This window comes from Leuresthes tenuis, unplaced genomic scaffold (genome assembly GCF_036924035.1).
Source record: "Leuresthes tenuis unplaced genomic scaffold, fLeuTen1.0.hap1 SCAF_7, whole genome shotgun sequence".
Classification (NCBI taxonomy): domain Eukaryota; kingdom Metazoa; phylum Chordata; class Actinopteri; order Atheriniformes; family Atherinopsidae; genus Leuresthes; species Leuresthes tenuis.
The window spans coordinates 19,812,586-19,826,003 of record NW_027325361.1 but is presented as its reverse complement, the minus strand read 5'-3'; the positions used below and the strand labels follow the sequence as shown (position 1 = coordinate 19,826,003).

At 39.4% G+C, this 13,418-nt stretch overlaps 2 protein-coding genes across 2 annotated transcripts; both read left to right on the top strand.

Annotated features, from left to right (window-relative positions):
- Positions 1-2,523: 2,523 nt before the first annotated feature.
- LOC140311329 (duodenase-1-like) lies at positions 2,524-3,921 on the top strand. The gene is made up of 5 exons (XM_072388713.1): positions 2,524-2,607; positions 2,687-2,834; positions 2,936-3,068; positions 3,274-3,528; positions 3,621-3,921. The coding sequence occupies exons 1-5, from the start codon at positions 2,553-2,555 to the stop codon at positions 3,780-3,782; spliced, it is 753 nt and encodes a 250-aa protein (XP_072244814.1). The 5' UTR covers positions 2,524-2,552; the 3' UTR covers positions 3,783-3,921.
- A 3,166-nt stretch (positions 3,922-7,087) lies between these two features.
- Positions 7,088-12,798, top strand: LOC140311390 (transmembrane protease serine 9-like). The gene is made up of 10 exons (XM_072388766.1): positions 7,088-7,173; positions 7,261-7,414; positions 7,957-8,086; positions 8,213-8,467; positions 8,580-8,729; positions 9,330-9,366; positions 11,566-11,713; positions 11,813-11,945; positions 12,151-12,405; positions 12,498-12,798. Exons 1-10 carry the CDS (start codon positions 7,131-7,133, stop codon positions 12,657-12,659), a joined length of 1,467 nt encoding a protein of 488 aa, XP_072244867.1. The 5' UTR covers positions 7,088-7,130; the 3' UTR covers positions 12,660-12,798.
- The last annotated feature ends 620 nt before the right edge of the window (positions 12,799-13,418 follow it).

Genomic DNA, 13,418 nt, shown 5'->3' with positions numbered 1-13,418 from the left:
GGATAAATATAGAAGAAGCACTATGTGATAATCTGGAAATCTTTGACCGGCCAATTAGTTCAAACATAAAACATCACAAATGTTTTAAAAGCATTAACATCAGCACCTCTCTGACAGCCTGGTGGGAATGTCTTAAAAACGTCTCCCGTGTAGGCTTACTGTCACGTTTTATGTTTTGACATTCTTGTTTTCTGGTTCTTTGTTATGGTTTCAGGTTCTCACCACGTTTTCAGGTTCTGGTCATGTGTTTCTCCCTGTCACTTAGTCTCACTCTAGTCATCTGTTTTCTGTTTCACAGCTGCACCTCATCACCAGTCACCTCCCCACAGTATATAGTTTCCTGGTTACCATCAATCATTGCAAAATTCTCACTTCACTTACCTTCATGTTCACGCCACGTTTGTGCATTTCTTATCAAGTCAGGCTTTTGCCCCACATTATTTATACCATATATACATAACGTCTTCTTGTTTCGTTACCACAGTTTAGTATTTTTGATGATCCTCAGCCGCGTCCTTCGTTCTGCCTTGTGCTTTTTTTGTAGGAATAAACCTTTTGATTTTTGAAGTTCCGCATCTGGGTGCCACGACCATGCCTGCACCGGCGGTCAGAGCCCCTCCTTCCATCCTCCCCTGAACTAGGATCGTCTGGGAGCAGTTCCTTAAGGGGGGGGTTGTGGGCGTCGCCGGCGGTGGGCGCATCTTCATCCTCACCTTTGCCAGTGGAGGCCCAGGTGGGCGCATCTTCGCCAGTGGGAGTCCGGGCGGGCTCGCTTCTGCCCTTGCCTCTCCTCGCTGCTGCTCTGGAGGGGTGTGCGGGTTGCCGGAGGTCTGGCCGTCTGCCGGAAGGGCATGTAGCCAGATGTCTGGCCGTCCACTGGACGGGATCCGGCCCTAGGCCCTTCAGAGCCCCTCCCTCCCACCCTTTTTGGATGTCTGGAAGCCATCCTTGAGGAGGGGGCTCTGTCACATTTTGAGGTTCTTGGTTTATTTTCTTGTCGTGTTTTTTCCCTTGTCACTTAGTTTCACTCAAGTCACCCGTTTTTTGTTTCACAGCTGCACCTCGTCACCAAGCACCTTCCCCAGTATTTAGTTTCCATGTTCACTCGCAGTCATCGCGAAATCCTTACCTTCTTAATTACGTCTTACGTCTTAATTTATTCCATAGTCTTGCCTTGTCTTGTTTTTCATAGTTTAGTATTTCTGATACTCCGGCTCAGCGGCGTCCTCTGTTTTTACCTTTTGCCTCTTTTTGTTAATAAATCTGTTTATTTTTGAGAAGTCTGCATCTGGGTCCTCTCTTTTACGCAACACAGTCGTGACGCTTACACCCATGTGGAACAATCCTGACATCCTCCAAAACAAAAAAAAATGCTAAACTATACTTTGTGGAAGAACAAAGGAATAAAACATCTTCAACATATAATCCAAAATGGAAATTTGATTTCATTTGATGCGCTCATATCACAACATGGGATAGGCAGCAATAAATCTCTAGAATATCAACAGCTTAAGTCTATAATAAGTAAGAAATATATCTTTAACCAACTAGGCTTACAACTCACAATTAGATTAGGGTAGCAGAAAACTATCAAACTATCAAAAATATGTAAATTATTGTACAAGATAGATTACATAATTTCTCTACCATCCTCAAAATGGGAGGCAGATGTATCCATCAGTTACAATTATAACTTCTGTCCACAGGTGAGGGTGTGGGTGTAGCTTGGGCGGGCCTGGGTGATGGTGGGTCTCAGGCTCCAGCAGCTGCGGATATTGTGGCACGCACAGTAAACCTTCTTAGTGTGATGCAGTCATAAATAATGCACTTGTGCTTTTTTTTTGTGAGATGTAAAATGTACTGATAAAATCATTATGGTCAGAGTTACCAAGGTTTTCACTGTGATCAGTACCTGGTGATGTCAGTGACTGAGCTATTTGTGATATACAGCTTGTACAGTACACCATCAGATTAAAATAAAATCAAAATGCTTCACCAAAACCCACATTCATCCCATTTTAACTGCTAGAATATATCCAATACATATCAAAGTGTTACCAGTTGACTAGATTCACCCACTTTAAGTTTACTCATTGTAAGCTTCATAAAATGAATCAAGTCTGAAAGATGCAGAAATGTATTCATGCATGAACAAAACTTGTGATTCAAATAGAGCAAAATTAACACTGTGACAAAGTTCTACACCAAAGCCTCTTATTATGAATCCAAAATAAGTTATGTGATATGAAAATAATAAAGAAAGGAGGTCCAAACGGTGCAAAGTATAAAAAATTCAAAAATATGAAACTAAAAGTGAGTGGCAAATGGCATGAAATGTAGAGCAAGGAGGAAAATAAAATCAACTCACACGGAAAAATAAAGAGGTTTCAAAGATCATGAAAGATGATACAGGTTACAAACATGCAAACATAATTTCTACAAAGGATGTGGTTAGATGTCAAGATAATGGTAAAAAGGTCAACAAATCCTAACTGCTGTATAAATGGGTCTGACTGACACCATTATGAGCACAAGTTTGATTCGCTGCCATCATGTACGGTCTGGGCACATTTCTGCTTTTCCATCTTCTGACATGGGTCCAGATCGGTAAGAAATCCAAATCTAGTCAATCATGAGCTATTAAATAGGAGGTTAACCTGATTTTGACTTTTACTTATCTCTGCAGTGCGTGGAAGTGACATCATACATGGGGAAAAAGTGCCAGAGAACTCAATGCAGTACATGGTCTCCCTGCAAAACAATAAGGGTCATACATGTGGAGGATTTCTCATCAGTGAGGATTTTGTGGTCACTGCTGCACATTGTAGGTGTAGGTGAGTTATCAGACTTGTTCTAATGACTTGTTTCTCCTTGATGTCATCAATAGTCCGCCTTTGAAAACGTACCAATAATGTTCAAAAAATCAATACTTCAGTGAACCTACACACGTTGTTCTGGGAACTCACAATCTCAAGAAGGACAATGGTTTGAAAATAAACATTGAAAAGAGCTACATGCCTGATGAATACAAGGCAGTTGGACTGGGTTACGACATCATGCTCCTTAAAGTAAGTATAATTCATATTAGAAACAGTCTCAGATGATATACTGCTCAAATGTTTTGTATTGATTATATTAATCCAAGTGTCATTCCAGGCATCATAAAGCAATGTAACTTCATATCAAATAATAACTTTGCTCAATACTCCTGCTGCAGTCTGAGGAGGAAAAAGAAGTATGACACTGCTAAGTTTTTGCTTTTTGTGTCTCTAGTTGTCCAGAAGTGCTAACATTGGCACCAGAGTGAAAAAAATTCAAATTGCAACCAGTGAAATGAATGTAAAAGAAAAGGATATATGCTCTGTGGCTGGATGGGGTAAGAATAGCACCAATGGTGTAACTGTTGATGAGCTGAGAGCGGTGAATGTGTCCGTCATAAATCAGGAAGCCTGTAAGGAGCAGTGGGATAATCTTCCTCTCGGTGTCATCTGTGCGGGTGGAAGTGGCACAAACAAAGGATTTTGTCAGGTATGTTTCCTGCTTTTATGTTTATGAATTGTTTAAACATCAAATTAAGCAGCAATTATCAGTGAACTTACCAATATTCCTCCTCCTCACAGGGTGACTCTGGTGGTCCTCTGGTGTGCAATGGGATAGCGGTCGGTATTGTTTCTTTCAACAGAAATCACAACTGCAGCTATCCAGATGTGCCCAATGTCTACACAGATATCTCCAAATACACTTACTGGATCAACACGATTCTGAAGAAAAACGATCGCTGAAAGAAAATGTGTTACACTTTGCTTCACCACACGTTTATTGTACTGTGTGGGAGGTGAAGTTGTGCCTCTTCAGTTGCTCTGTCAGCATTATTTCTTAAACAGAAATGAAGAATTAAACAATAAAAACATCATTCAAATACTGTTCCCTCTTTTCTTCATCAGACAACAGAAACACACAGACAGAAAGTGTCTACAGTTTTTATCTGGTGTCTACATGTATTGTATGTCAGATTTTTAAGGTTGCTGTAATTAAACCTTTACTTAAAAAACCTACTCTTGATTCAGAAGTGTTGGCTAATTATCGACCTATATCCAATCTCCCTTTTTTGTCTAAAGTTCTTGAAAAAACAGTTGCAGTTCAACTTTGTGATCATTTACATAGAAATAATCTGTTTGAAGAGTTTCAGTCAGGATTCAGAGTACATCATAGCACAGAAACAGCACTGGTGAAAGTTACCAATGATCTCCTGTTAGCTTCTGATAGCAGACTTGTTTCTGTGCTTGTCCTGTTGGATCTCAGTGCTGCATTTGATACGATCGATCACAGCATTCTGTTACAAAGACTTGAACATGTTATTGGGATTAAAGGAACTGCATTAGGCTGGTTTAAGTCATATTTATCTGATAGATTCCAGTTTGTTCTTGTAAATGAAGAATCTTCCTCACACGTTGGAGTAAGTCATGGAGTTCCTCAGGGTTCTGTGCTTGGACCGAGTCTTTTTACTTTATACATGCTTCCATTAGGTAACATTATCAGACAGCATGGCATAAATTTCCATTGTTGTGCTTGATGATACTCAGCTGTACTTATCTATGAAACCAGATGAAACCTACAGGTTGGTCAGACTACAAGCCTGTCTTAAAGACATAAAGACCTGGATGACTCAGAACTGTCTGCTTTTAAATTCAGACAAAACTGAAGTTGTTCTCTTTGGACCTGAGCGCTTCAGGGAGAAATTGTCTAGTTATATAGTTACTCTAGATGGTATTTCCTTGGCTTCTAGTTCTACAGTGAGGAACCTTGGTGTTGTTTTTGACCAGAATTTATCATTTGACGCACATATAAAACTGGTTTCTAGGACTGCCTTCTGTCACCTTCGTAATATTGCTAAAATCAGGAACATCCTGTCTCAGGGTGATGCAGAGAAACTAGTTCATGCATTTGTTACTTCAAGATTGGACTACTGTAATTCCTTATTATTGGACTGTCCCACATATTCTCTGAAAAGCCTCCAGCTGATCCAAAATGCTGCAGCCAGAGTTCTGATGAGAACTAACAGGAGAGATCATGTTTCTCCAGTTTTAGCTTCTCTTCATTGGCTCCCTGTTAAATTCAGAATAGAATTTAAGATTCTTCTTCTCACATATAAAGTTCTTAATGACCGAGCTCCATCATATCTTAAGGTAAGGTATTTTCCTAACTGAGCACTTTGCTCCCAAACTGCAGGTTTACTTGTTGTTCCCAGAGTTTCTAAAAGTAGAATGGGAGGTAGAGCCTTCAGTTATCAGGCCCCTCTCTTGTGGAATAAGCTGCCAGTAAATGTCCGGGAAGCAGACACCCTTTCCACTTTTAAGATTAGGCTTAAAACTTTCCTTTTTGATAAAGCTTATAGTTAGGGATGGCTCAGGTAATCCTGAAACATCCCATAGTTAAGCTGCTATAGGCTTAAACTGCTGGGGGACCTCATCTGTCACACCTTTCCTCACTTTGCTCTCTTTTTCCCCCTGTTTAATTTCACAATTGATTTTATGTACATGTGACATTATTGTGGTTATTAAAGTATGTTTCCATGTTCCAACAGATATCCTTTGAATGGCGTTATGGTGTTTTTTCCCCCTCTTTTCTGCCTTCTCAAACCCCAGCTGGTCGAGGCGGGTGGCCACCCTTCCTGAGTCTGGTTCTGCCAGAGGTTTCTTCCTGTTAAAAGGGAGTCGTTCCTTTCCACAGTCGCCTCAGGCACGCTCAGGACGGGAGATTGGACTGAAGACAAGTTTCGGTGCAATCTGTTGGTTTCCTTAGCTAGGATATTAATTTTTTTAATTGGATCTATATGAATTAATTGGATTATGATTACAATGAATTGAATTCCAATTGGCTTGAATTGGACTATATTACTTAAGTGCCTTGAGATGACAATTGTTGTAATCTGGCGCTATATAAATAAAATTGAATTGAATTGAATTGAAATGAATTCATTATCTGAGCCTGGCGACGCCTTCAACTGCTCAACTTACAGCAGTGTGCATTTCATGAGTTCATCACACTTCTGGATAACATGAAGAGATCTGGTGCCTGGGAGAACACGAGCACTCCGGTTGAAAACCAGGCTATCGTACAGCTCATCTGGTTTGTCATCCAGTTCAAAGCACGGGCTGTGTGAAGGAGATTGAGGCTGGAATATTCTAAAATGTTGACGTTAAGCAGGTTCGACATATTCACCAGCTTGTTTAGCAGGCCAACATTTGTTGATAAGTGTTAAACTTATAGAACTCTGGCCATGTGAAAGAACAGGACAACCCAGCACAATGTCAACCTTGTGACGGTGTATGATGGCTGAATCTATTCCTGCATTCAAAGACATTGTTGGAATATGATTTGGATTTAAACACAGCAGCTCGTTCCCAGCTGATCTCTGTTTACAAGAAAATGTAAAAGCTCACTCTAATGAATGTATTATTCTTTTTCTTCTGACATCCATCTTCAAAGGGGCGTAAGTTTTTTTGTCTCCATGTTCTGTGTTCCACATACTTTGTTTTCTTTCAGTGTAACAGTGCCATCATGACCATGAATCAAAGTTTTCAAGAGTTTTACTTGAGAATTGAACCATCAATCTTGCACAGCTTAGAGACTCAGTCTTGCATGAAACATACCCACATTCTTTCTTCACAATTCCAATTTTGACCCAAATGTGATGTAACCGAATAGAAAACAGGAAAGTGGGTCCTTTCACACTTTGTGAGATTTAACTCCAAGACAGTGCCCAGCAGAAAAAGGGACATTTGTCCCTCATATAATTGATCATTCCAATTGATAATACGCATTTAAGAAACAATTTATCAGAAATGTTATTCCTTTCATATTATTTTCAGTTATTTGCAAGAGATGCTTTGGCTCAGCGTAACTTTATGAGTGTATTTGAGGCCATTGAGACTTCCTGTCTCTTTCATAAATTATGACACCCTGTTGTGAAAATCTTGACCCATGTCTTTTGTAACTGTTCAAACTAAAATGCCCAACTGCATGTTGGCAATACACTGAAGCAATAAAGACCACAATAAGAGGGAAGATGATTTCTTCTGCAGAAACTATAAAGTCATGAGAGAAATGTCTGGTTTTCACTAGAGACCATGGCAGTCAGCCTCTTACTCCTGCTGCTCTTTGCCCTCAGTGGTAAGCTATATTATCTTTGTATTAAAAAATGGGGGGTTGTACTTTACGACAAACCCTATATTAAAGACAAAGTGTTTTGTGCTTCAGGGACCGATGGTTCTCGTATTGTTGGAGGCAGAGATGCGGCCCCTCACTCACGCCCTTTCATGGCCTCACTGCAGGAACGTCGTGGCCATTTCTGTGGAGGAGCACTGGTGAGGGAGGACTTTGTGCTCACAGCAGCACATTGTAACATAGACGGGTAAGAATCTTTTTTTTTTTCCAACAATAGCAGCTAGGAATTCATAGTCATTTATCATTCATTTTAACCTGGCAAACAATGGTGAACCCATTCTCTTTCCTCATACCATTTGAGCAATGTCTTTAGGAATCTCAGTGAAAGTGTAAAGCATTTTTTAAAGTATTCAATAAAATTAGAACTCTTGTTATTTTCCTTCTAGCCTATTGTGCAATTTCATAACATTTCACCAAGACACGGAAGTTTTTTAAACAAATTTTTCCAAACTTTAGAAATGTCAAAATTGATGGAAAAGTTCTCGAACTTTGTCTATTACTCAAGAGGAAAACTTTTTAAAAATTCATTATTAGCAGCTCCAGGCATGATGTTTCACAAAACAACAGATAAGTAAGTTTTCACTGGGTTGAAATGATGGATGTTATCTGAAGGGAGGACACTGACCTAAAACCATGGCTTCTGAAAATGGTCAATATGGCAGATATTGGTGAGGAAAGACAAATAACTACCTAACGTCTCAACTTCTCATGCACTCTTGTGATTTCTAGACCGTTCACAGTTGTGCTTGGCATTGACACCCTGAGAGGTAACGAGCCAGCAAAGCAGGAGTTCCGTGTTCTGAAAGCCATTCCACATCCAAACTACAATGATTTTGCAAACGATATCATGCTCCTAAAGGTGAGGAAGCGTGTTTATGACACATGCAGCAGAATAAAAGTGCATCTATCTAATTATTATACAACGCAGAGACAACACAACCTCTAAAACTGCTGTTTTTTTTCTTCTGCCATCAACTCTTCTCAGCTTAGCGGCAGGGCCCAACTGACTGAAGCTGTGCAGGTGATCTCTCTGAAGCCTGATAGGCTGAGAACATCGACTAAGTGCATCATAGCTGGCTGGGGGGATATAGGCGATAACCAGACCCTGGCAAACAGGCTCCAGGAAGTCAATGTCACCATCCTGTCACGAACGACATGTCAAGGGAGATGGAGAGATGTTCCCATCATCAGTTCAATGGTTTGTGGTGAGGGGGCCAGAAGTCTTCAGGGCTTCTGCTCAGTAAGTAAATATGCTGACCAGTCACAGATCAAGCAATATTCAATACAAACAAAGATCCCACTGAGGGCATGTTAAACAATGGCCACTAACTTCAAGGTGTTTTTACCTCAAGGGGGATTCGGGGGGTCCATTGGTGTGTGATGGAGGTGCAGCGGGTGTTGTCTCCTTTTCTGGACGTCGATGTGGAGACCCCAGGACCCCTGATGTGTACACACGCATTTCATCCTTCAGGAGATGGATTAAAAGAGTGCTAAAAAACAATTAGAGACCAAAAGGCTTACTCCTTGTTGAGTCAAATGATATTGTGATATTTATCCCACTTCAGATGATAGATCTTTTCTCTTTTGCTGAAAAGTGAATTTTACATCGCAGTGAAATTACAAATATAAGTGAGAGTTAGGATGTTTCCCGAATCTATTTCATAAACTTAGAGGTAAACATATTTTCGGAGTGTTGAATAAAATCACCAGTGAAAATAACTGATACATAAAATGGTGTACACATTTTCAGTTTTGTAAAATGCATTAAAGAAAATCCTTTTGTGTTATTTTAATGGGCATTTTGTGGGTCTTCACAAAGGGCTGCATTCCATGTTTATGGTCACATTCCAAATGTCTGTTAGAACTATATAAAAAATATTTAGATAAAGGGACATGCTACAAATCAAAAAGGGTGAAGATTTCTAACTAATAAAGATCACCAGAATTCTTTTGGATGTGTGTGTGGATTCGTGTTCCACAAATGTTAATTGTAAGGGAAACTATATGTATCCATTATCCACCATCATACATCCGGACAACGGCTTTAACTTGCATATTTCAGCAAGACAACGCTAAACTGTGTTTGGCATCTGTTGCAATAGCATGGCTTTGTAGCAGATGAGTCCGGGCCCGGTACAGGTGAGTCATCAAAGGCAAAATACGACAAAGAAAACCCAGGACTGTTGAGCAGCTAAAAAGTAACACAAGATGAAAAACAACAACAAAACAGCAACAATGCAGGCCATGGACTGCTTGTGGTTGTTTTGTACGTCCAACCATTTCACATTCATTTGTGCATCATTTGTTATTTTTTTTGTCTCATTACGAACATTTTTAATGCCATCTTGGTCACGTTGTGTCATTTTGGTCTTCTCACATCTCTGTGGTAACTGGATATGTGCTCTAGTTGTGGTCATTTGGCATTAATACTCATTTTGGTTAAACTGTCCTTATTCAAGGCTACTTTCAGATCTTTCTCCTATTCTAAGATGCTTCCTCTGTATTAACTTAAATAATTCATTATGTTCGTGGTCCTGCTTATTTTCTAAAGAGTCTGGGTCCAAATGATAAGAAACTGTTTCCTAAGTGGAAACCTGGGAGGTGCCTTTGCTCTGCAGAAACGGGTTGTTGAGGCAAATTCCAACCAAACACAAAGAAAGGAGGTATTATGCTGCCCTCTGCTGGAAGAACCCCCCCATTGAACTAAGGCTGGCCCATTTTGATTAATTAAAAAAAATATATAACTTGAAGTATTTTCTCTTTCCTGCTATTAATTGATAAACTGTCTTCATTCATTATCTTGATTCTACTGTGCATTTGCCTGCACTTTTAATCAAACATGTATGCGCTTCTATATAACTCCACTTCACTTTGATTTTCTTATGGCTGATTTCTTACACGCTCATGGTCATTTTATGTCTTATTTTGTTTAATTTTGCATGTCTCTCTCATTCATTTATGTTGGTCTCATTTTGTTTCTTTGGGTCTCTGTGGACAGTTAGCATGTTACTGTGGGTTTGCTTATGTTTTCTTTTTTTTTTAATCACTTTGTTATTTGTTGATTTGAATTATTCCTTGCTCAATGTGTGACATGCATTATGCTGCATTTTGGTGATTTCAATGTTTTGGGATCATTTTGCCGCTCATCTGTGTAATTGGGCACTTTTGCATCTCTTTGTGAGCGTTTCATTCTGATTATAAAATGCAAAACTCTGAAGCCATTTCTTGCTGTTGTATGTCCATGGGGAGCAGAATTATGTGCAACTATGCATTTCAGCCTTACTGGCAACTTGGAGATTTATATAACATCCATTTGGTTTCAAGAAAATAGATATCTGCTGATTTATCACAATGGTTGATGAAAAATGTACTGATTAAATCATTATGGTCAGAGCTACTAAGGTTTCCACTGTAATCAGGACCCGTCGCTGTCACAGAATAAGCTAGCTGTCATATACATCTTGTACTGTACACCATCAACTTAAAATCCAATCAAAACATTTCACCGAAACCCACAGTAATCTCATTTGAAGTGCTAGAAATCACTATTCTGGGGTATAGGTACAGTATATACCCCATATGTAATTGTATGTATATGTAAATATGTATGTAGTGGTATCAATTTCAAGGCTTGAATTTTAGATTCTAATCCTAACCCTTAATGACATGCGTCCAGATCGGTAAAAAATCTAAATCTGGTTGTCATTCATGAGCTATTAAATAGGACATTATCCTGATATTGAATTTTACTTATCTTTGCAGTGTGTGGAAGTGACATCATAAATGGGGAAAAAGTGCTGGAGAATTCAGTGCTGTATATGACCTCCGTGCAAAACAATGACGGTCATACATGTGGAGGATTTCTTGTCATTGTGGGAGCGGGTGAATTATCAGTCTTTTGCTCATTTCTGCAATTTCTGATTGTTATAAAAAATTCACTTTTGAAAACGTACCAATAACGTTGAAAATATCTGTACTTCATGTTGTTCTGGGAACCCACAATCTCAAGAACAGCAATGATATAAAAAATAAAAATTGAAAAGAGTTGCATGCCTGATTAATTTAAGGAAGTTGGACAATGTTACAACATCGTGCTCCTGAAAGTAAGTACAATTCATATTCGCAATAGTGTCAACACTGTTAGAAGACACTGTGTGTTTGTCTGACTTACAGCGTCTTCCCACAAGTTTGATTCGCTGCCATCATGTATGGCCTGGGTACATTTCTGCTTTTCCATCTTCTGACATGCGTCCAGATCGGTAAGAAATCCAAATCTAGTCATTCATGAGCTATTAAATAGGAGGTTAACCTGATTTTGACTTTTACTTATCTCTGCAGTGCGTGGAAGTGACATCATACATGGGGAAAAAGTGCCAGAGAACTCAATACAGTATATGGCCTCCGTGCAAAACAATAAGGGTCATACATGTGGAGGATTTCTCATCAGTGAGGATTTTGTGGTCACTGCTGCACATTGTAGGTGTAGGTGAGTTATCAGACTTGTTCTAATGCAATTTCTCCTTGATGTCATCAATTATCCGCGTTTGAAAACGTACCAATAATGTTCAAAATATCAATACTTCAGTGAACCTACACACGTTGTTCTGGGAACCCACAATCTCAAGAAGGACAATGGTTTGAAAATAAAAATTAAAAAGAGCTACATGCCTGATGAATACAAGGCAGTTGGACTGGGTTACGACATCATGCTCCTTAAAGTAAGTATAATTCATATTAGAAACAGTCTCAGATGATATACTGCTCAAATGTTTTGTATTGATTATATTAATCCAGGTGTCATTCCAGGCATCATAAAGCAATGTAACTTCATATCAAATAATAACTTTGCTCAATACTCCTGCTGCAGTCTGAGGAGGAAAAAGAAGTATGACACTGCTAAGTTTTCCCTTTTTGTGTCTCTAGTTGTCCAGAAGTGCTAACATTGGCACCAGAGTGAAAAAAATTCAAATTGCAACCAGTGAAATGAATGTAAAAGAAAAGGAGATATGCTCTGTGGCTGGATGGGGTAAGAATAGCACCAATGGTACAACTGTTGATGAGCTGAGAGCGGTGAATGTGTCCGTCATAAATCAGGAAGCCTGTAAGGAGCAGTGGGATAATCTTCCTCTCGGTGTCATCTGTGCGGGTGGAAGTGGCACAAACAAAGGATTTTGTCAGGTATGTTTCCTGCTTTTATGTTTATGAATTGTTTAAACATCAAATTAAGCAGCAATTATCAGTGAACTTACCAATATTCCTCCTCCTCACAGGGTGACTCTGGTGGTCCTCTGGTGTGCAATGGGATAGCGGTCGGTATTGTTTCTTTCAACAGAAATCACAACTGCAGCTATCCAGATGTTCCCAATGTCTACACAGATATCTCCAAATACACTTACTGGATCAACACGATTCTGAAGAAAAACGATCGCTGAAAGAAAATGTGTTACACTTTGCTTCACCACACGTTTATTGTACTGTGTGGGAGGTGAAGTTGTGCCTCTTCAGTTGCTCTGTCAGCATTATTTCTTAAACAGAAATGAAGAATTAAACAATAAAAACATCATTCAAATACTGTTCCCTCTTTTCTTCATCAGACAACAGAAACACACAGACAGAAAGTGTCTACAGTTTTTATCTGGTGTCTACATGTATTCTATGTATTCATTATCTGAGCCTGGTGACGCCTTCAGCTGCTCAACTTACAGCAGTGTGCGTTTCATGAGTTATTATTCATCACACTTCTGGATAACATGAAGAGATCTGGTTTATGCTGGTTGCTGCAGGCGTGTTTCCTGCTTGACATTTTACAGACTAGAATGAATGAAACACACAAACTGAAAGCCGTAGCTGTTGTCCCACTGCTCATGTGACTGTGCTCCTTGTTCATGGATACATAGAAAACTGAAGATAACACACGTTTCTTACTGTAGCGAAGCAGAACACTCATCTGAAAAACAATGAAGGAAATCTGAATCCAAGTATTTTACACGAGGTAAACGTGAACATGACTGAGCACAGTCACAGTATCAGCTCAGTGAAACTGGACAAAGCAAAGTCTGGCTATGAGCAACCATCAGCAGTTACCTTGATCCGTATGAATGTTCTAAAATGTGTGTTAAACTTATAGAACTCTGGCCATGTGAAAGAACAGGACAACCCAGCACAATGTCAACCTTGTGACGGCGTATGAT

Bases quoted from the DNA above. Each gene is read 5' to 3' on its own strand.
- LOC140311329 (XM_072388713.1), top strand. From the start codon at position 2,553: ATGTACGGTCTGGGCACATTTCTGCTTTTCCATCTTCTGACATGGGTC. The intron at 2,608-2,686 runs GTAAGAAATCCA...TTATCTCTGCAG, and splicing joins TCTGACATGGGTCCAGATCG to TGCGTGGAAGTGACATCATA. The intron at 3,069-3,273 runs GTAAGTATAATT...TTGTGTCTCTAG, and splicing joins ACGACATCATGCTCCTTAAA to TTGTCCAGAAGTGCTAACAT.
- LOC140311390 (XM_072388766.1), top strand. From the start codon at position 7,131: ATGGCAGTCAGCCTCTTACTCCTGCTGCTCTTTGCCCTCAGTG. The intron at 7,174-7,260 runs GTAAGCTATATT...TTTGTGCTTCAG, and splicing joins GCTGCTCTTTGCCCTCAGTG to GGACCGATGGTTCTCGTATT. The intron at 11,714-11,812 runs GTGAGTTATCAG...TCAATACTTCAG, and splicing joins GCTGCACATTGTAGGTGTAG to TGAACCTACACACGTTGTTC.